At 43.2% G+C, this 22,729-nt stretch overlaps 1 protein-coding gene and 1 long non-coding RNA gene across 5 annotated transcripts in view; both read left to right on the top strand.

Annotated features, from left to right (window-relative positions):
* The window catches only part of LOC117607535 (uncharacterized), a 31,453-nt gene that overhangs the window by 7,543 nt on the left and 1,181 nt on the right, over nucleotides 1-22,729 (top strand). For 2 of the 4 annotated variants that reach the window (XM_076690119.1, XM_034331336.2), the window contains exons 2-5: nucleotides 5,186-5,254; nucleotides 6,820-7,250; nucleotides 9,597-9,737; nucleotides 14,866-15,051. In XM_076690119.1, the coding sequence (XP_076546234.1) occupies nucleotides 6,838-7,250; nucleotides 9,597-9,737; nucleotides 14,866-15,051 (740 nt within the window). In that variant the 5' untranslated portion in view covers nucleotides 5,186-5,254; nucleotides 6,820-6,837. The remainder of the gene's footprint in view (nucleotides 1-5,185; nucleotides 5,255-6,819; nucleotides 7,251-9,596; nucleotides 9,738-14,865; nucleotides 15,052-22,729) is intronic. The other 2 variants (XM_034331352.2, XM_034331360.2) reach the window with 2 other exon arrangements.
* On the top strand, nucleotides 17,497-22,435 carry LOC143305663 (uncharacterized). The gene is made up of 3 exons (XR_013062734.1): nucleotides 17,497-17,735; nucleotides 21,413-21,709; nucleotides 22,421-22,435. It is a non-coding gene; the product is annotated as an uncharacterized LOC143305663 (long non-coding RNA).

The raw sequence follows: 22,729 nt of genomic DNA, 5'->3' as shown, positions 1-22,729 counted from the left end.
CTCTCCTCTACTTAACACCGTGAAATCTATTCGCGCTGCTCGAAAATACCGAACTCGTTCTCACGAATCGTCCGTACGTACGAGAAACGATGAACAAAAGCATCGACTATTGTACGTCTAAAACGTGTAACCGTTTTGATAGTGTTAGCGCGTTCAGACTCGTTGAATGATGGAACGATTCCACGGAAGTCGTGTAGCAAGATTGCTTCCTGTTCAGTTCTCGAAGGTACAAGCGAAGCCCGATGAGCTCGCTCCACGATAAGCTAAGTATGCAGATTTTTGAAATAGGATAAACTTCCTTCTTTATTTCTGCTGATGTTTTTTCTGAAAGACCTGATAATAAAGCGAAGAGGCAAGGAAAATACCGAAATCGACGCGTTTGAATTCATAACGAGACCAGACTCCGAGCCGTCTGCGATGGGAGTAAAAAAGAAAGGGTTCGTGGGGCTTGATTACGCGAACGAGGGTCAGCGAGAATGTCGCGTGCACATGTCATTACGCTTAGCCTCGAACGTAATCGCGATTTACATGGCATCTCTTCGCACCTGCTCCCTAACCGTTCCGCTTCTTGCGGTACTCGGGAAAAAACGTTTCACGAATGCGAAACACGCGTGAAACGTTTCGCCAACCGGTCTGTATTCCACCTGGGAGATCGAAACGTCACCGTGTTGCGCGCGATCATTATTCATCCGTTCAAAATCGGTGTCTTATTACAAGACTTTATTTATCTTCCACGTTACGTCAATCTTCCCTGTTCTACGAAAATCTAACTCGTTCTACGTTCGTTTCTACGCGTAACCACGACGAGACGCGTGATCATTGATTCGAGTAGAAGCCGGAAGAAGCGGCGAGGGTTGAGATATAACGATAGACCGGAGTCGATTTTCACGATAAGACGGGATAAGAAGGGAAAGAGAGACGACGTGCCCGGTTGTTCGCGCATCTTCCTGGTTATAATGCCAGCGGACAACGTCGGGAAGCATAGACGTTTGCTGGCACCCAACCAGCTGCCAGAACCCGTACAGCGTACGGGTTCGTCATCCGTATAGGCCGACCTCGAGACACGGTACAGTGCACCCTGCACACGCTTCTTTCGCAATTGCTCGCCAAGATTAACCCTTTCGCTACGAAGGGGGTACAGGGACGAGGCGTGACTGGTAAATAACGAGACTAGGCTTCTGGGGATCAACTTACGTCGCGCAGATCGGAACTTCACGAGCAGACGTTATCGTTAGGCAAACTTTAAAGGAGTACACTTGTTTTGAGGCATCCTGTACACGTGCGTGTATTCTTGTAGCAGAGAGTGTCGAATGAAACGATGAATAGCAAACGATTTGATTAAGCGCAAATGCTGTAACGACGAACCGGTGTATTGAAATAATTAATGGCCACTTCACCGAGCATGACGATCGATAGGTATATACGCGGGTACGTACGAGCAGTAAGGTAAAATGATAAAAACTTGCACATTAGCAACACGGTTATTGTTTTATCGTAACTCGACAAACTCGTACGAATAAGTTTCGAACGCGTAGGGTACGGGGATAAACGCGACAAAGTAGCCGATCGTGAAGTTAACTCGATTCCAGTGGCCTGTTTCGATTAGCATAAATTACTAGGCAGCAACAAGTCGATATTGCGAAAAATCGTGGACGTTCTCGATAGATCGAGCGGTCTGCTGCGGATGTGGAAACACAGGCTGATCCTCTCCGATCTTACGGGGTGAGAAGAAAAAATGCATCGAGCCAACCACGGAGAACGACATCGGATATCTAATTATCCAGGAACTTGTTTCTCCTGCCTGCGTTCAGAATGAATTCTCCGATCTCTCGTTGGTATCTTATTCTATTGGAAGAATTTCATTTTTCTTGCAAATAAAGATCCCGCTTTCCGTTACCGTTACGCGTAACAAAAGATCATTGAAATATGTACATGTAACCCTCGGAGGGAAAAATTCAACTAAGAACAACTTCCTCCTTTCTGCGGTGAAAAATAAAAAGAAAAGTGTTTAAAGTTGTAGGACGTAGAGTCGCTTAAATGAATTAAAGCCGTTTATCTTTGGAGAAATCCCTGTAAATTTCTTGTTCGTTCAGCGAAGGATCCTGTAATCCTGGCGATTTAACGCCTACCAGAGGATTCTTGCGCATACGAGGAGAAGCGTGCTCGTATTACGGTTCGCTCGGTACTACAGTTACGTTAATATCCGTGACAGAGACACGTCGAGCATGAAGAAAAAAGTCAGAAAAGGAACAAGGGAGACCACGAAGAGACAGCCAAGTAACCGACCAGAAACGTGGAAGAGCAAATACGTGAGGTGTTCAAGAAGTTCTAGGAATGCTGTCTTTCATGAAGATTTAGTATTAGAGATATTACGATGGTTTTATGAAAATTTTCTAGAAAATGAAAATTACGTAGCTACGTGTTCTTCCATCGAAGAGCAAACTTACCTGGCTCGCTCATCCCAGCTTATTATCAAAGGGAATCGGATTCTGTTCGTTGTTCGCGATCTTCCTCCTGCGACCGTCAAGAATCAAGAACAACACTCGCGAAACGGATGTTACCGGTCGAGTTCCGTTATATCTTTTCCTTCTTTCCACGATCCTCGATCACGATCTCGTCGTGACAAGTTTTACCTCGAGCTAGCTCGGTTCAAAGAGGGGAAAAAAGGTCGTGTTTGGTTGTTTAAAAAGTTTTCAGCACGAGATCCCGAGGCGAATCGATGGACAATGGGGAGCGATAGCGATTGAATCGTATTAAAAGTAATCGCAAGGATAATACCAATAAGTGGGCTGGAACAACAATAGCGATCAAATGAACAGCCTCGATTGCAGGAGAAAGAGAAGTAACGGGCGAAGGAGATGAAGAGTACAGACGCAGAGGAATAAGAGGAGGCGTAATTTCGTGGTGGAACAAAAGAAAATAAAGACGAGACATGAAAATTTATCGTCGACTTAAGAAGGGTAACGGGAGGGGGGATCTTTAAAGGCGCGGTTTTGAATTTATGGCGAGTGAATCGCGTTGGATGTGTGTACGGAGGTTCCCACAAGTCGTGAGAATCATTTATTTCGCGTACACGTTGTCGACAACCTGGTACTTAACTCCTTTCCCTTGACAACGAGTCACAGATTGTGGTCGAAACGAGACAAAAAAATTATATAGATACTCGCGGAGTAATCCAATTTTCCTTTAGATTATAACGACTAATATTTTCAAAAAAAAGAAATCACTATTTTGAATCTTTAAAATAAGCATACTGAAATAACATGTGCCAAGAATTCACTCTCGTAACTTTTTTTTTTCTTCGATCAAACAAAGTTAGCCGTGCAACAAATAAGCAGACCAGCTATAGATAGCAATATCGACTTTTATTTTCTCTTATGTTCGTTCCTGCGTAAGCGTCTTCAAAGTTGTAAGAGGTGCGGAACTTGTTAAGCGACAGGAAGTCACGGTGCCGGAAATCTCGTTCGATGTAACGTTAGAAGTTCGTGGCCGGAAGTAAACGTTTTCGAATCGTTCGGTTGTTTAAACCGTGTATACTAACTTTTACACTCGATGATCTCGACGCGTGTAACGATCGCTTAACCCTGAAAAGCGAACCGACTGTTAGCGATCTCGTGCATGGTTTTGATTTAAACGAATTAAACGATCCCGTGGAATATAGGCTTGTCAAACTTTTAACATAGTTGTTAGCCTCGCCTTCGTGTGTAGTTATTTACAGCAAAAGCTCGCTGAATTGATTCGTACCGACTCGACTGATCGCTTCGTGGACTGTCGCGAATTTCTCGCATCAACGATCACCCTAATTGCCATGCAACCTCGTGAATGGAACTTCAAATTTAATCGAGTATACGGGGTGTCCCTGAGTTTTACGCGGTCAATTTTCTCGAGAGAAGAAATAGCTCGGATTGTTTGTCAAACGCACTTGAGCTTTAATATATTTCAAGTTGAATCACGCGATTGCAACAAAGAACGAGAGGGGTAAAATAAATTCTAGTACCATTACTTGAAGGACACTACGAGTTTCCGAGTATTCAGATTACGTGGGCGTGAACGTAAGAGGTGTCTGAAAAGTTTGCTAAAGGGGAACTTTTTATTTACAGCAGAATTTTGTCGATGTCCCACGCGTTACGTAAGAATCGCAAAGTATATAAATGCGATTCGTATCGATGAATTGAGCGAACGCGAGGAGTACAATTTCGTGCTCCGCAACTTGAATCTCGTCGTATATTTTTCCTACGAACATCGACAACGCGAACGATACCGGTAGAAATATAATAGATTTGCAAGTTTGCAATAACTGAATCGTATAGATCTTTGTCGAAGCGGACAAGACGAATCGCGTGCGATCCTCGTAACTCGAGAGAAGAATTCAAGCATGATCGTTGGTGCGTCGCGAAACGACGGTTGTCCGTGAATAGCGGGTCATGCAAATTTATCAATTTACCAACTGGATGCACCGAACTACATTCAATTGGCGTACAACGTAGTCGCGGATCTACTGCGCGATCATTGTACTTGTAATTGCTTATTGCAAACAGTTTACGAGCGTATCAACAAGTAGACAGACGTGTTAACAATTTCGTTAGAAAATGGGATAGAGGAATGAACCGAGACACGCGAAAACGCATGAAAGAATAGCGCGTTTTTCTAAAGGGTGGTTCCCTGGAGTAGATAGGTCTGTACCTGCGGTGATGCGACGCGGAGGAGAGCTTAGGCAGACGGTCGAAGGTACTCTTTTTCAAGACGTCGAGGAAGCTTCTTGCATTCGATGTCGACATTCGTCTGTCGTCGCACCCGCACTATCCTATGAGTCATTGCCCTCGCTCTATTCCCGAGATTCTCACGCGTTTGCATACAGGTTTAAGTTGTGTTTGTGTGTGTGGATGCGTTCGTGTCACCTGTCTGCGAAAACAGGTGCCTATTCAACCGGCGAGATCGCTTCCTCTCCCGTTCCTCCCGTGCCACGCCTGCTGACGTATTGCACGTTAGAAAAAGAATGGTGAATGAACAGGCTAGGGTTGAAGATAGGGTACAGAGGGTGCATCTCGTCCGTTCTCAAATAATGAGCCTTTTACTTGGGCTATTTTCTTGCGTATATCAAAATACACGAAGAAATTCGTTTCAATAGATACAAAGTATTGCAGTACGTGATGCATTAACAAAAAATATCGCGTTTGTGTTTCAGGTGGCCAAATGCTAGTCCAACAGGCGACTTTCCTGAAAAGCATCGTCTCGAGAGCTTCTTGGTACGAGCGTAAGTATACTAAAGAGCAAAATGCTACTCCGTCTTTCGTTTCCTAATTTAAATTAACATTTAAATGTGAATTAAAAATTCCTGTCTCCTTTCTTTGACGTGAAAAAAACTGAAAGTCGCACACCTTATTCTGAGACAGCCTGTATCGCGAGTACGAACTAAAATTGTCGAGAGCATGAAAGTTTTACGCGCGCAGCGTATAACCAAACCCTCGAGTGCATTGGAAAAAGGGAACGAGGGAAGAGGAAAGGGAGTGCGATTTGGAAGTTGCACGTGGCTTGGCTCGATCGTTGCAAAGCGAGTCGATATATGTAGAAAAGCAACGAGACCGTTCCGATATAGAGGTTGGATGTATGTATATTGCAGGCTGGCTCGTGTAATCGAACCGAGGAAGCTCGAACGAGTTTAGGCGTTTCACCAGGCAAAAGCTCGTAGAACTTTGGAATACAGTAGTATAGGTATACGTATAAACGTCCTAGGCCGCCATTTCTCTTTAACCTTTGGGTCGGTTTTCTGCTCGCGGTCCCTCGCCAGTTGCATTCGGTCGTTCTCGGAGCAGCCGTGCTCGAATGCCTTTCTTCCGTGTACGATCGATTCCTTCTCTCTTTCTTCTTCCTGGATAATGCGCGGCTCCCCGAAAACGATCAAACCGTGCACGAGTTGTACACAGTCGCGTGCGTTGTCGTCGTTTACGTGTCCAAGGCAAATCGGGAATATAATTAAAGGAGTATCCGTCTAAAACGAGGGGGAGAAAGGGAAGCCTGTTTTTATTTTTATGAAATTTTTAACAACTCATAAAACATAGGTATTCAGTTTATTATTTTTTTTTCCTCTTATTCTACATATAATGTAGGTACCTGAGAATTGTACTATACACGTAAGTCACAATGGCGTTGTCCTTTTCAACAGTGTTATCCTCTTCCTCTTGAACGCCTTTTACGATAGCACTGGCATCTACTCCTCGACGCATCCTTTGAGATCGAACACGATTCAGTATGGTCGAGCATGATCATCCGAATATCATGGATTCTTGTCACGGTTTCTCGACATTCTATTCTTCTCCATACTTTTCTTTCCCCTGTGTATATCGTTCATTGCCAGAAATTTAGACGTTAAGGAACCTATTGAATTCGTTCCAAAACCTTTTTGTTCTACCAGCGATCATCCGTTGAATAATACTTAATCCTACAAGAGATTTTCGATGAATCGATGCATTGTTCGCGATGAGATTTCATTTCTTTCGAACGGCAAGGTGGCAGATCGCGGCGTTTGTACAGTTACACGACCACGTTGATCCGTTAGGGAAAAGAAAGCGTTTCATAGAGATCGTTGGAGCGTTAACAGATATTAACTCACGGCTGTCGGTGTAATTAGTTCCAATTGGTAATTCAACCGCGACCTCCTTGCAGACTTGCTCGAGCAAACCTAACCCAGAGCGAAAGAGCGTCAGGATACTTAGACGATACACATTTCGTTTTACTTCAGAAAAATGTCGCGTTACGGTGTTGGTGCGTGATTAGTCGACTCATGGTCGTCGGAATTGGCTGGTTTTTTTTTTTCCACAGGTGAACGGCGAGAGGACGATGTTGTCGTATATGCTTCCAACGGAGGACAAGCCACCGCCGGGAGACTCGAGTCAAGGCAACTTTCGTACTAACAAGTTGCAGAAGAGTCCGAAAGAGCGTTCGTTCGCCACGAGGCCACCACCTGGCAACGTAATCACCGTTTCACCGAAAAAGTACACCGACACGGCCAGAACCATGATCGTCTCGAAGATCGACGAGCATGGTAGCGATCAACAGGTCCAGGACGAACAACATCCGATGACCAGCGAAAGTCCGAAGCATAACGGAACCGTGGTGAAAAAATCGACTTTGCACGCGTCCAAAGTTGCCAAGGATGACAGCCTTTATAGCATCAACAGCGATGCTAGCACCGTTGGAAGCGATCGGAAGAATAAAATCTTCAACGGGGCGAAGCACACTAGTCTGAAAAGGTAAGGGAACACGACATTATACGAACGGAGACGCGTTGTAGTCCAATAGTAGAGAATAATAGAATGGCAAGCTGTCGGTTGGAAAGGTAGGAATCTTGCCATTTAAAGGAGCAATACTGTGCTGATTCGGGGCTAGAGATAGAGATAATGACGTAGCAAAGAGTTCAAAGGTGATTCTAGACCACCTTTCTAATTTGGTTCGCCAGGTCTTTAACCTTCTCCTCTGGTATATCAAACTCGCGCGACCGATTAACTCTCACGGATTCTTTGCTATTTCTGGCAATTTTCCACCGACGCCTATCATTCTAACCTTGAACGATCCGTCTTATCGTTCTTTTCACTTTAACATAGTTATCTACGGAGATAAAGCTTAACAAATACACTACCGCCTGTTTAATTTTTCATTCGATCGCGATATCACTTCCTAGTTCCTAGCGTTGTTGAACAAAGAAGAATAATACGAATGTTTTTATCGTTTAAAATGCTTCTCAAAGTGTTGATATAAGCTTTCCATTGATAAAACGTTCAAATCATGTGGTCGAAAGTGCAGAGAAAAAGACGCGTCGAAAACATGAGAGATCAAAATGATTTACGCGCGCTGATTCAACACGCAGCTCAACACGCCACGGTAGTAGAAAATCGTAACGAATCTTTCACTGTCAAGGTAGAATGTTTTCGAAAGCATTGCTCGAGTTAAATTTACCTGACAGGTCGAAAAACAGTACCGAGCCCGTCTTTTTCTATTTCTAACCAGAACAACGTCTCTCGTGTTTGAGAGAGAACGAGAGATTACGGTTCGCTGACGATTAGTCAAGATGACTCATACTGTTTCTTTAACTTCTCTAAATGCTGACATTATCGTATCGCTGCCGAAAAGAAAGTTTGATTAATGATTCGTATATAAATACGTTTCATTGAACGACACTTTGGGAAGCAAAACACACACGATCGAAGTCCTCGTTATTCGTAGATAGAGGTAGAGGATGGTTATACCATACCGGTTTATATCTCGTCTTTTACGACGCATCTTCCTGAAGCTTTCGTGACATTTACGTGTTGGCTAGGTCACGGCCATTCCACGTCTCCTGGTCCCTCTTCGAATCAAAGGCTAACGCGTTACAGACCTTCTACTCGGTATTACCTACTCCTTCGAAAACTTGAGCTTATCCTTCTAACGTGACGTTGTTTCACGCAATTTTCCGTTCATTTTAATCTTCTGTCATCTATTTGGTTTCTACGTTAAATTTGGAATCATACACGCTGATTAGTGTCACGAATTTGACTAATATATTTTTAGAAATTTGAAATTTTAACGCGAGCTTAATTATCGATAAACGAAACAACCTTCGAACGAATCTCAAACAAATTCCACCATTATACGATGACGTTCAAGGGGAGGAGGCTTCTCTCCCACATGGTACTCTGCTTGATTAGCTGTTCGATGAAACTATTCAGTACTTTTGACGTGGACCAAATTCCTACTATTAAAACAACCGTGAAGTCGTTAAAATTATCCGAAGGTTGTTTGAAAAACAATTTTCTACCCGATTTCCTTTGCATTTTTTTATTGTACATTACAGTAAATGTATTATTCGATAAGTATCCTTGTTTCTTTTCATTTCATTTTAAATACAATCTTCGTTACTAATTGTATCGCGTATCTTGTGATATAAAATTACTCCAAATGGAGAAATTCGCCTTTTGGAGATAGAAAACGAGAAAGTGATGCGTGGGTGGATGATCGGCAATTACCGTTACGTCATCGGGAACAATTCGAGTTGGTGACACAGATCAGATGTAAGTGGAAAAGGTCTGTACAGATTGCAACAGGAACGATGATAGTATTTGGAGGATGTCACTGAGGAGCCACGTGACTGGCGCATCTCCTTTGCCTCGTATCCCTGTATTACCCTGTCCAGTGCAGCTTCGTTGAGTAATTTTCTCGCCACGTGGCAGCACTGTGCCGTCACCCGTTCGAGTCTAGATCAGAACCCCATTTTTTTGAACTTACGCTAACCTGTGCGTACATCGTGTAAGATAGACGATCGCAGCTTTAATCTCGGCCGCGCTTGATCGCCGTAATTCGATACCTCGATCGCGGGATTTCGATTTTGATATCGGACCGCCCGCTGTTGCGGTTACCGAGTGTCCGATTCACTCGCTTCGAGTGCTGTCACGCGATAGGAAATTGAGGTTTACGGCAACTATTTTTACCGCTTTCCACACGAGACTGATACTCTTTTTCTTTTGCATCGATGGTTGTCCTTTTGCTGCCGCCAGTTTGTAACAAATCATCTCTCGATTTGAAATGAAAATATTGTACACAGCGTGTGTAATTCTTTGCAGAGTTTCCTTCGGTTCGAGCAAAGGATCGATGGTAGAAACTCTGGTATACGAGACACCTGTTCAAGAAGAGCCAGAGATCAATCGTTTCTTGGACCACAATGGACGCGTACCCTCGATAATCACTCCTGTACCTGATACCGAGTAAGTAAACGACGCTTTTCGCGCCATATTCTTATACACTCGTTTGCGCATGCGCGTAGCTCGTCGGGTCGATCACGTGACGCGACCCCTGCCGATAGGCAGCATTCTCTTACGAGCTGGCAAGGGGGTAGGTCGTTTAACTTGCAACATTCTAAATATTCATGTTTAGTAGCATTTTTATCGTACGAATTTCAACAATTCAATTAAAGTAATTTTATAATAACAAAATAACAATACGAGAACTTTACTTTTCTTTGATGACTCACCTTCATAGTTGAGTCATCCGCGATTATCGAGCGAACAGCTATGCAATGTAGTGGGGATAAAGGCGCGACGATTTTCAAGAGAATACTGTGTAATTTTTACATTATTTATTTGTTGCTTTATTTTACTTTTTCGTATCGAAGATCGACATTGCTTTTTATCAACGAAGCTGGGGAATTAGACATTACTAAAGCGTAGTCTAGCGATTTAGATACTTCCGCCCACGCGCGGTCTTCCTAATAGACTTCTACTTATCGCTCGGTACGATCATTATCGCGTTTGATCCGGTTAAACGACGGTGCACACGCTCGGAATACTTAATGTCGTTTTTCGACAACGTCACTATCACATTCAGGATCAGGTTTCGTTAATATGGACAAACAGTTTTAAAAAGATCTTTTTTTTATATCCAGCCTTTTGCTGTAAAAAGACGAAAACCAGTGGTCATGTCGCAATCTCTCTTTAAAAATTATGAGTACGCTTTCGGTAAGCATCTCTCGAACAAGGATCCTTAAAGCAAAAAGTAGTACGTTAACATAAATGGTAAAGGTTTTAAAACACGCCATGGCTACTTGCGGATAAGATATGACGTCATACAAAAATTTGCACATTAGCAAATATGAATCTCTATTCGCGATACGTATCTTGTAGCCATGCAAATGAAAACCAGTATCGATCTAACATTATTTCAAGTTGAAGACTGCTGTACATTTAAACAAGACAGTAAGTCAGTAAGGGTAGTTTGTCCAAGGGAGTTTTCTCTTCCCCTAAAATAAATTCTGACAGACGAGGAATATCGTCTTCCGTAAGCTACTTGAAGAGTAAGGACAGGGATTGGAAATAGTTTACAGGTTCCTTATACATCTCTGATGTAGGGAAATAATAAAAGTTATGAAATAAATATTGAAAACTGTATAGGGGCGTGTATAAGAGAGAGTTTCGCGAAATGGCCGCTAGAGTACAGCACAGTCGCTGTTTGTCCCATACGACGTTTGCTTTGTCGCTCAGTCTGGAGCGTGACCAGGTGGAGCGAGGGAGGTTTACAGACGCACAGGCGTGGTGCCGAGGATTTACGATCGATTTCGCGACTCGTAGCTGCTCCGTTTCGCCGAACGGTCGAAGTTTAGTACGTGTCGTGCCCGGGCAACGGTCAACAGCCTTTTTCGTTTTCGCGAGTGTCTAGGGTTTTATATATCGGCTGATATTACCACCGGTTGGACTTGACCGAAGGTCGCCGGGTAAAAAGAACTTGCATGCCAGGAGTATTTACAGGAGCATCACGTCATTGTTCCCGAGCCGCGGCAACGGGAAGCTGACGGATTCTCATCTGTCAGGTACGTTTCTTGAACGCTTGTCCACGCAAATAGACGGATAAGTAAATTCATTTCTGCGACGAGAACGCAACGATTCGGTGGGGAGATGTATAATCCCCTTTTCAATAGGATCGAATCGAATCGAGGTCGACTCGACGACTTTTCTTCCCATCATCCCTTCGTTTTTCATACTATTTTAAGCGCAACGATGGGAGATTAGTTGGCGTACGTTTTATCGTTGCGTCTCGCGCGCTCCGGGTTTTACGCGTCGACGAGAATCGTGTATCGTACTTTACTCTGGTCAATCGATCCCTCGTTGGAAAAGCTCGTTTAACGGGACAAACTAATGTAATAAAAAGGGGAAGTTGAAGATGAGAAACGTCGTAGTTACAAGGGAGAAGGAGAAAATGCAAAAGAGAGCAAAGTACTCTCTGGCCAGTTACCATGGCGACGAGCCATCTTGACACACTACCGACCCTTTCTTTGGAACCTTTGGATTTTCCTTTTGTTAAAACCGGTACCTCCACTCGAGCAGGTAACGTTTTCGCGTTAACCTGGTGCTTTGCTTTCAATCCTCTCCTCTTATGTATACAGACTAGCCTAGTTTTCTAGAGATGTTTCAAACCGAGCCACGTACCAACATTATAAAACTGATATCAAGTTTTTAAACAATCATTTATTAAATTGTAATTTTAATTAAATATATATGTGTAATAAAGGCTTCAATGATTAGAGGTTTTATTAGAAAGTAGATTTGCTTCGCTGAACAACTCGAGCTTGGCAAAGTAAAATATTTTTTCAAACCTTATCATCGATTGAAATAAAGTCAAATCTTCAGCTCGCAAAGATAGTAGTCGTTATCTTTCTTTGCTTGGATATCATGATTTTTCTAACGAATCTTATGTGCGTTATCCGCGTACTTACAATTACGGAATCGTCTGACTGAGTTCCAACGATTTCCTTTCATCCAACATTCCGATGTGTAATTAAAACTTGTTATTTTTTTTTCAATTTCATGAAAGCAATCGGTTCACGAGAAAGCGATGCCTGTATGTGTGCGTGAAACTGGAGTTTTGTAATGCAGTGAGAAATACAAAAAAATCACTTGTTTCGATGTTGTATAACAATCGAACGATTGTTCTGCACAGTTTCGTCACAATATAAATTTAAGCAGTGTATCGCTGCTCGGTCATGCCTGACAGGCATGTCTAATTACGTGTCGCTGATGTCGAATACTGATTTCAAACCTGTCCTGCGCTTTTTGTCGAATAAACTTGAGTACGTTATAAATACATAAACATTCGTTTTTAGTCTAATTACCGACTTTTTCCCGTTTACACGGTACGTGATGTATCTCACGCTCGTAAAAACTTTCACGAGGTTTAAACGGTCGGTACTCGATACGAAACTTACGTGAGCAATAATCAAATGCAAATTACTTATTAACGATTCGTCGATATAAATTAATGAAGCTTATTGATAATAATAATAATTGGGCTTATTTCGTGGTTGAAGGAGAGGAAAACAGGGCCGGTTTGCAGCAATAAATTCCTTCCCGGTTATGAATACAAATTGATGCGACGCGTGTGGGTGTTTGCGGTGAGTCGTGCTGCACAAACTCGAGACGATCCCATTTGACTTTTCGCACACTCGCCCGTCCCCCACAACCGATCGCATACATGCTATATATCGTTACATAAATTCCGTCGAGCGTAAGGAGTTAAAAATATACGCTCGAGCAGAAAGCGAGACACGCTCGTTGTTGCTCTCCAAAATGGAAAACACCGAACCGAGTTAATCTTGACCGGTTCGCAATGCCGAACCGATAATTTACGCCGCGTGACGGATCGACAGGAATATTTATTGAATCCATCGTCCTCGTTAAATCTTGTTCTGCTTGACTTTCTAATCGTTTGACACGATTTTCTTTATCGCTAGTTCGATGGCCAACCACCAAGGACGATTCTCCTTTGAATTCTTCGTCCTTTCATCTGATTGTCAGTATATTATCGTATACTCCATTTAGGGATTCAAATACTCAGCATTTTTATTTTCTTCGTATCATTGACCGTTCTTCTTCGCAATCGAGTAGAAGAGAATCGACCTCGTCGGCTTATAGACGCAATGGCGCCCACGTATCCACCGACTATCCGCCCCTTGCTCGTCGAATGATCGATGCCAATACTCTCAAGTATCTTTCTAATATAAAAAAATATTATCATCCTTGAAAAACTAGGTTAATATTTTACTAAACGATCTCTTCAAATCATTCTTACGTAATTAGATATCGTTAATCGATTGCCCTATCGACCTTCTAATTGATTCAACATAAATTTATGATAAACCCAACATTAACATAAATCCATTGATCAAGGTTTCAATATATAAATAGTTTCAAATTCTTTTCTCAATGGCCTCATCCTCGTGAGGTTACCTATAGATTACCTATAGATTAAAGAGGACTTGAAAAATCACGGTAAATACACAGGAATGTTTTGGCATACCGAGAATCATCGGCACAGGATGATATCACGAGCTCAAGGTCTGAACTTTAAATCGTACAGTAGGTGTTTAACTGCTCGATGACGTCAGGGCTCACGTTCTAGCAAAGTAAAGCATCGAATGTGGGTGTTAGGGGAAAAATAGTGGCCACAGTATAGCGGACCAGAGACATTACTGGAATAAAATCGTAAACGCTTTCCTTGTACCTCTGTCTGTTTTTCTTTTCTCTTTTTTTTTTCATAAATCTCTTTAAACGCAATCTAGTACTCGATTAAGCGCACATACGTGGGTCGATTTCTCTCGTTGAACGCGCGTAACGCTCGCGTATTATCGTCGCAAGATCGATTTCTTCGTAACCGGCTGCATCAGGATGAAAAGTCGCGCGTGACCGTGGCACGATGAGAAACCGGTTTCAAGTCAGACTCGGAGCTTTGTTTCTTCAGGTCCTTTCAATTTCTTTCGTTCTTGTTACTTGGTGAAACTACCTTCCCCGCTTTTTTCTTTCGTTTTCACTCGAACGGAAGTTAGAATCGGTCAGCAAAGAATCTTAGGAAGAGGCCTTTCCAGTACTTACCAGAGAGGTTTTCGAAGAAGCGCGGTCAAACTTTCTGTTGCAGCTGAGCCCCGTTGACGATGGTAGCCTCTAGAGATTTAAGAAAGTATAACCATATCAATGGTATCCACTTAACGTTATCCACGTGAGCGATTATCTATTCGATGATCGAGTAATCCAAGAAATTGGCAAGTGTCAGCACTCCCTTTTGGCAGGGTGCCATTCGTGCAACACGTGAGGGCAACGAAATAGTCGATGATTGTAAGAGCGTTACCAAAGAAGAAAGTTGCTCGTGATAAATTACCATTAGCTAATCGCGTTTTCGTGCTACAGTTTCACGACCTTTCCTGGTCGCTCGATAGCTGTACCGTTATATTCGATCCCACCGGAATATCACCGTACCGATAGTTCGAGTTAATATCATTATCGAATTTCTCTTCTTCATACCGCAACTTCGAAAGGGTTAAAATGTTTCTTTTTGTTTTTTCTTTTACAGCGAAGGTAGGGAAATGGTACGCGTCTCATTGCTAGGTCCACAACCTTCACCGACAACACCCGGCGTATTTCAGGTGCAGCCTATCGCGATATCGAGGATTCAACCGATCGACATGGACCCGGTTCCAGCCGAACTCCTGACCACGCACACCGAACACACGGCTCCTGCTTATCACACGCAAATCAGGTAATCATTTGTTCTTGTCTCAGGAAGGAAGGAAGGAAGGAAAAACTGCACATTCTCCGTGACTAAAGAAATTGAAAAGTCTTTTACCGCTTCGCATCTTGTGGGTCGCGATTCATCCGATCACGCGTCTGCTAAAACAAAACTAGATTGTTTCCATAGAGAATCTATTGTCTTCACGATTGGCAACCTTTTTGAAGCATCCTGTATAAATGATCGATCGCCTCGCTATATCGCTTTCACTCAGCCACCCACAAATGCGATGAAAGAAGATTGTAGGGGGAAGTGAAAACGGAGTAAAATATGATTATCGATTATCGAGAAATCTCGTTCGTTCTACTATCCTCGAATGAGAGCCACTATCTTTCTTGTAATTAGCTCCCTGCGTGCAACACCGCTGACCCCCGTGTTGCTCTTAATGGACCGGAAGTGACGTACCGTCCCCTCGATCTCTCTTTCTCTCTTTTTTTTTCCTTCGTCTTTGTACGCGGTAACCTTTCTCTGTCCAACGCTATTGCGCTTCCACCAATTTACTTACCATTCCTTGCAACTCTGTTACGTGCATGCACGCAGAATGTAGCTCGATATAGCCATCGTTAACGGAGTAACTGTTACGCGTCCGCGCGTGCCATTTCGATCGCGACGCGATCGTTTTATGAATCATTTGCTCCTTGATCGTTCTATACGTCTTTCTTTCTTCTCATTCGTTTCTCATTTCGTTTCAATTTGTCTCTCGCCGTATCGTTTTACCGGTATGGTGTACATTTTCACGTATGAACCTGCTCGCTGGATATCTGCTTACACTGTGCAAACGAAGATTCTCGCGCATGATAAACAAGGGGACGAAATCTTTTGATCGATCGGGTGAAATATGTAAATTTCAGGCTTCCGGGTGTAAGGCGTGTCCGATAGAATGAAATATTTTAGTTTGCACAGTGTCACGTATTGGAAAGGTGGACGATCTCCTCTTACCTGTTTGGACGATAGAACGTACTCTCTTTAAATAACACGGCCCCCTTACGCAATTCGTTTATATCAAACGTTACGAAGAAAAGAACGCTACCTTGGCTTCGATCTGTTCGGTAATTGTTGCTCCAGTTGTTCGTTAACCCATTTGATACGGATCTGAACTGAGTCGAACGAACCGGTGAATGTATTCGTTAACCCTTTCATTGTATCTTCGAAAGTAGACTATTGATCGAGTAGTTAAGTAGATTCACACCTTTCTGAAAGCATGACAAATTCATTATTCATCAGGTTTTAAAAAGCAATTTTCAACTGTGACGAAAGGGTTAAACGGAGGCAGCAACAAGTGTTTGGAATTCAATAGAATCTATAAATCCGTTCATCGATTGATTAGATTGAAATTCTAACAAGGTATACTGCGCATAATAGAAATATTGCGTTGGTAACGTACTATCGATTCTAGTTTCTTGCTTTACGCGCAATTAGCAACAAGATTTTCGTCACAAGCTGCGACTTACGTAACCGCAGTGTTCTACGTATCACCTGCAACACATGTTGATTACGTACTGAAAACGCGAGATCAATGAGAAAACATTCCGTAGCAGCGTTTGCAAAAGCCATCCCATTATTTTTCTCTCTATTATTCGCCTTAGCCTACCGTATAAACTGTAAGTGGTTATCTTCCTCGATTGCGTAGTCCACCACTTCTAACGGCAACCGAAGATAAAAGACCTCTTTTTACGCGGTTTCGCTTTCTATTGTATCCTGTTCTTTAAACATAGAGATTCATAGTCTCTCGGTGAAATTCTTTTCACGATTAACTTTAGTCTTTACACCGTAATTCTGTTGCCTCGATTTCTTCTCGGTAAGATTTCTCATCTTAAACGCGAAGAAATCGCTTGCGGTTACGTAAAGTCAGGGTTTTATTCGGAAAAGTGGAACCGGAACTACCATACCCAGTAAGCGGATTTACGAGGGTAGTGGATCTGGCTTCGATTCCCAGTGGCCCAATTTCTACGTTACCTCGTAATAATTGGTACCAAGATTCGAAATTCCAGGAAAAAAAATCCTGGAGATAGGAATAACAATGGAGCAGGAGTCGCATAATGGATAGCATGGGTGTGGGTGCGATCCCGGTGCTCCAACCCCTACTTCTCACGAATTCCTGCTTCCCCACCCTCTATACGCGGTTGTATCCGTCAACAAGCGTATGATTCGCACTCGAAACTGTATCCATCTTCCGGTGCCAGTGCCAAGGCAGTGTCAGTAATACCGTTTGTCCTCGATGGTAGCCAAGTTGAGCGAATGTACAAATAGCATCGGCAATGGTACTATTAGCAGTACCGCCACCACGAGGCACACTAGAGGTACTAGATGGAGGAAGGCGGAAGAGCGAGGAAGAGGTTTCAGAGGCGCACGCGGCAGGCGGGAGAGGAGGAACGATCGATATAGCGTGGGTGGATGTGCAGAGGTGCGGTAGGACAGCCGCCAGTTGTGCTGTCGGCTGCATCAGTGAAGAACCGTGCTCCGCTTCGAGGTGCATCGCGTTTCCTCTTTGACCCGTCGCGTCGCGTTGCACTCTGCTATCTACCCTCCGCGTGCACCCTTCCCTCGTCAACGTCTATCAATCGTATACGCGCCCACTTTCTCCGTCATCTATCCTTGCTGAATTCTTCGATCATGACGGTGTGACCATTACGTACGGAATAGAGGAAAAACGTGTCAGTACTCGATCGCGCCCTTTAGGGGGCATTCCGGAAGTGGAGGAATCGCTGGCTGGATCTTTGCACCTAGAGAACGCTCGAGTCTTTGGGAATCGTGATTCTTTTACGTGCAATTCTGTGCTTGTAGGAATGACTTTTGATTATTCGCCGTTTGCACTCGAAACTATGTTGAGAAATAGCAATCAAAGTGCCCTAACATTTTTGGGTGTGAATACATTTTTTAGAACTCACGTTAGAGATGAACATGTGTTCACGACGAGAATTGTATTTTTGCAGTCGATGCAGGTGAAAACGCACGTTACTTAATAAGGAGAAATGAATGCAGAACGATCGAGTTTTATGTTAATCGATAGACACATAGTTTCGAGCAGCCAGTAAATCTCCAGATACGCAGACCGAGGACACTGTGGGCTTCTTCAAAATAGAAACCAGCAGCATACTGTGAGCAGACGCGTGTCTTCGCGGATACCAAAGATAGAATCCAAAAGAAAATAAAAGTTTCCCAACGGCTATGATCCGTCTATTCCAAAGTAAATACCCAGAGATCGCGATGTTAATGAGAAAATGTTGCCGATCTTTCTTCCTAAACTTCCACGTAACTCTACAATTATTATGGCTTCTTGAAAATAGAACCTAGCGTTCTGCATTCCGTGCCTTCGTGGAAAAATAGCTCATTAAAATTTATGACCCTTCTAAAGCAAGTGCGCTAAGATCGCGAAGTTAAGTTGAAAATCAAAAACCAAGATTTCTTCAATAGTGGCTACTTGGAAAAGTCCATTTTCGAATTTCGTTACATTTAAGTTCCTCTAAATTTTCCACGTTCCAATTTCTGAATGGTTCAAAATTCTGCAGTTTCAATGCTGCAGTTTTGAAAATTCGAAACATCTGCTTTTGACAGCGTTGGTTCGAGGGCAGCGTGTTAGTACGCAATTTGGTAAAATAGCCGGTGCAAATTGGCTAGAATAACGAGAACCGGTGGCGGCCGAGTCGACGGGTCGCCGTGATGGAAATATCAATTGGTGTATCGCGTCGAACACAGTGCCCTACATGTCTGTTTATTGGCGGCTCAGTGGAGCTTCGGCACTCGAGTTTCCCTCTTGTATTCGTCGCGGCTGAATTTTCCTGGTCACCGAGTACAGGCGACCACGCAGTCGCGGAAAAGGCAACCGCAGCCTTACGCGATGGCGCAATCGTACGCACCCATTGCACCCACTGCTCGCTACTCTCTTCTTCCTTTTGTCTTTTTTAACGAAGAAATCCCACTGTCCTACATTTTCAAATATCTTGGAAATATCAAAATGACACGCATAAACATGACTACACGAACGCTTTATCGATATTTTTAATAGAAATTGCAAACTCGCGTAGGGTAGAGGCCAAACAATGGATTAAACTGGAACTCGTTAAAGAGAAGCCTGTAACAAGGAACGTGACCCGAGCAAGCGACTGGAAACGATTCAATTTTCTCTGTATTAAGCGGTCGAATCGAAAGTACAACGCGTGCTCGACTTCAAAGAACGACACAGTTCCATTTATAGTTTATAGTAATGTTAATAGATTTTGCCTTGGTAAATATCCACTTGGTTCGTGCATATTTTAGTAGTCCATTGCCTCGATGTCTGCAAAGTTTTATAAAGGTGATACACCCGTTGCTCGTCGAATAACAATTTTCTGTATTAGGAATTTGTGTCATGGTTTCGCGTATAGGATAATACCTCCCCTAGAATAGCGAAGACGACACGCACCAGAATTCCGCGTCCAACCATGACCCATATATGCTCTCACCCTCGTGTCGCGTTACCCTTGGCCAACCCCATCGTTGGAATTGCCAGCGACAAATACGAGGCGAACATCGCGCGTGTACAGAAGCCGCAACACGTATTTTACCTCTGATGGTAGCGAGGTCGTACCGCTCGTTAATCGGTATTTTGAAAATGTCAGCGCTCGAAATAACGAATTCGCGAACCGGGTGCTTCCAGGCTGATGGTTAGGCAACAAACATACGAGGCTTGAAGCTTAATCGCCTTGATATTCGAACCCGTTTCAAAGAACTCCATTACTTGGTACACCAAATGTTCATCAAGCTTACAGTAGCAACACGTTAATCGGTATGATTATAATGTATTAGTACATACATGTATTTTTCTCGGTGGCAATTAACGTATTAACGGAATTGAACGATGGAGTACCTGTTTCCTGGTTACATCTTTTTATTTCAACGCAAGTATCACATGATGTTACATATCGGTAAGGCGTTAACCCGAGTTTCTTGTACGAGATCCCGTTTCTGTCACGAGATGTTTTTTATGGAAAAATGTCGGTGTATAATTAGCCGGTAGCATCGAGCCTACCGTTATTTATAACAGGAAGCAAAGATACCGCGACTGTTCCGGTCGATAGAACGCGATCAAGGGATAAACCGATACTTTTACGGGGTTTGTATGCTTCTGTAATTGCCTTGGTACTGAACATGTAGGTTGACGAGCTTCATGCTTTTTAGTCAAAGCCAAAAATTAACCAAGTAATTTTTACTCCAAGATTCGAACCCTTTTTATTTGCAATACTTTGTAAAAACAGGGATCGGATAAAGACGGGTTTGTCATCGGGTGCACCTACATCGCTGAGAATTGACTTCTGAGGAAGCCGTGCATCGAGTAACGGTTATAAACAGAATCGGATCGATGCCGGCTTGCGTCTATCAGCGTGCTCTGCTTGCACAACTAATTGCAAACGAATGAAAATCTGTTGCGCTGCCTCGTGTCTTCGCTTCGTCAAACGTTCGGTAGAACCTCCTCGTGAGAAACTTGTCTCGATTCTTCATCTCGGAATCTTGATTTAATCAAAGTCGTGTGCCGAAGTTTGTTATTTATCGGGAGGCTTATTATCATAAGAGAAGCGTATTAATTTCTCCTCGACGATAACACACCAGAAAGGAAGCTCCTGTTGGAGGTAAAAAGGTAGACAGCAATAGACAGCACGGGAATCGCGTAGGGTAAATAGGTCGAGGATTTCCGGGAAATAGGTCAGCTTCGACTGGCGCGGATCGATGCACAGCTTACGCGTTTCGTTACGATCGCCTATGGAATCCACTGTTTGCTCTCTCTCTCTTTCTCTCTTTCTCTGCTGTTTATTTGCACTGATCTTTGCTCTATATCCGTTCGATCGTAGCACAGATTCTTTCCACTATAGCGGTTTGCGCTATGCAAAAATTATAGTTTGTTCAGAGATGGAGGATGAGTTGCGAGGAAGTTACGGGGTGGAAATGATCCCCTTTCAAAGGTCCTCTAGCCCAGTCCATTTCATCGTCGAAACTTTCTCGTGACCTAATAAAGTTGGAAGATACTCGGGTCTCGTTGGAAAAATCGAGTCATCGTCGAAAGATGTTTTCCTGGCCGATGGAACGCGTTTCCTGAAATAACAAATCGCGTGGTCGCATTTAGTGACAACTAAAGAAAAAAAGGGGTTTTCGAGAGAGGGATCGAAAGGATAGATATATCGGTGGGAGTTGAAGCAAGAAAGGAGGGGGCGGGATGACGAAGGTGGACATGGGAGAGAAAGACGAGAAGCGATAGTTGCAAGGATCTCCCGCCACGATTCCGCTTAAAAATAAAGTCTTACGTTCCTCTTCGAGTTGGTTCGCGCGCAAAATCACACGCGAGTTCTGTTCGCGACAGGGTCGAGGAAATATTACAACCGATAGGGTCGAACGACGATTAATAACGTGAACGATCGAGAGCCAACGATGAACAATTTTATCAGCCGGTCTTGCTAATGTTCGAGCGTGTTAAAATGTTGTCTTGATCGACTAAGAAACGGAAAAAGGTGAAGTTCAACGTTGTTTCGCAAGATAAAGTGTCCGATGTTGATATCGAGAGACGTGGATTCGCGAGCGCGAGCAAAATGACGACCACCCACGGAGGACACGTGTATTACGTGATCAAGGTACCAAAGGAAACGGATGGCAATGAAAGGTAAATCATTTCGTATTCTTTCTCTTTCATTTTTCTGACTGACATCTTACCAATCGGAAGGAAAATCTATGAATAGTATCTTCGATGCCGTTCATCTTCTTTAATTTCATTTTACTATTACTTGGACTCGTAAAACTTTTGGAGCGTGCCTGGTACCCTGTTGTTTTTGCGATAACCTTTAAGATATCGTCCAAATTCACCGACGGATCGATAGTTCGAGTGGAATGAAGAAAAATTTGGCCGATTCACCTCAAATGTATCGCAGTTGGAGCAAAACAGTTACCTTTGGCTCCTTTCCTATAGGTAGCCGCATGCTTTATTTTCGACTCGTCATTGATGTGGATCGTGTGGATCCTATCTATAACCACTACTTGTGCGTTTTACGCGGCTAATTGTGATGCACTATGTATAGTATATTCTGCGTGTTATCCTCGGGTATTCTCAATTGCCTATGGTCGAATTCATTATGTATCTCCATATACGGTGAACTCTGCATACTAATTAGATTGCAATGCGTTTCACGATACGTGACATCGAAACTCAAACCATAATGTGTAAAATGTGTAAAACGACTAGTAACAACTTAGTCGATGATCACTGACCAAATTCACGACAGCCACATAAATAACGTAACTGCTTCCTTGACCAAACGTTGAAAAGCTTCCGTTTGTCGTCCTCTAAATCGACTACATACTTCTATCTCCATTGTAGCGAACCACGACGGAACTACGAAGATTAATCGTAGCTGGAAGAAGCGAAGGAAGCCGGTGTTCAGTTTCGCAATATCGAACATTATTAGTCTGGTTGGCCGTATTCCAACCGTTCCGGCCAGCCCACTAGCCATCACTTTGGATAACGCTATTGTAAAGTGTCGTTAGATAGAAAATTGTAGGGAAACAATACGTGGATGATGATGATGATGATGATGGTGTTGGTGAAAAATCCGATCCGTTCTCGCTGGAACGATCGCGTGTTCGTTCGTTACACGGTGAAATAGCGAGGAGGGGAAGGAAGATGGGC

This window comes from Osmia lignaria, chromosome 9 (genome assembly GCF_051020975.1).
Source record: "Osmia lignaria lignaria isolate PbOS001 chromosome 9, iyOsmLign1, whole genome shotgun sequence".
Taxonomy (NCBI): domain Eukaryota; kingdom Metazoa; phylum Arthropoda; class Insecta; order Hymenoptera; family Megachilidae; genus Osmia; species Osmia lignaria.
This window is presented reverse-complemented; position numbering and strand designations above follow the sequence as displayed.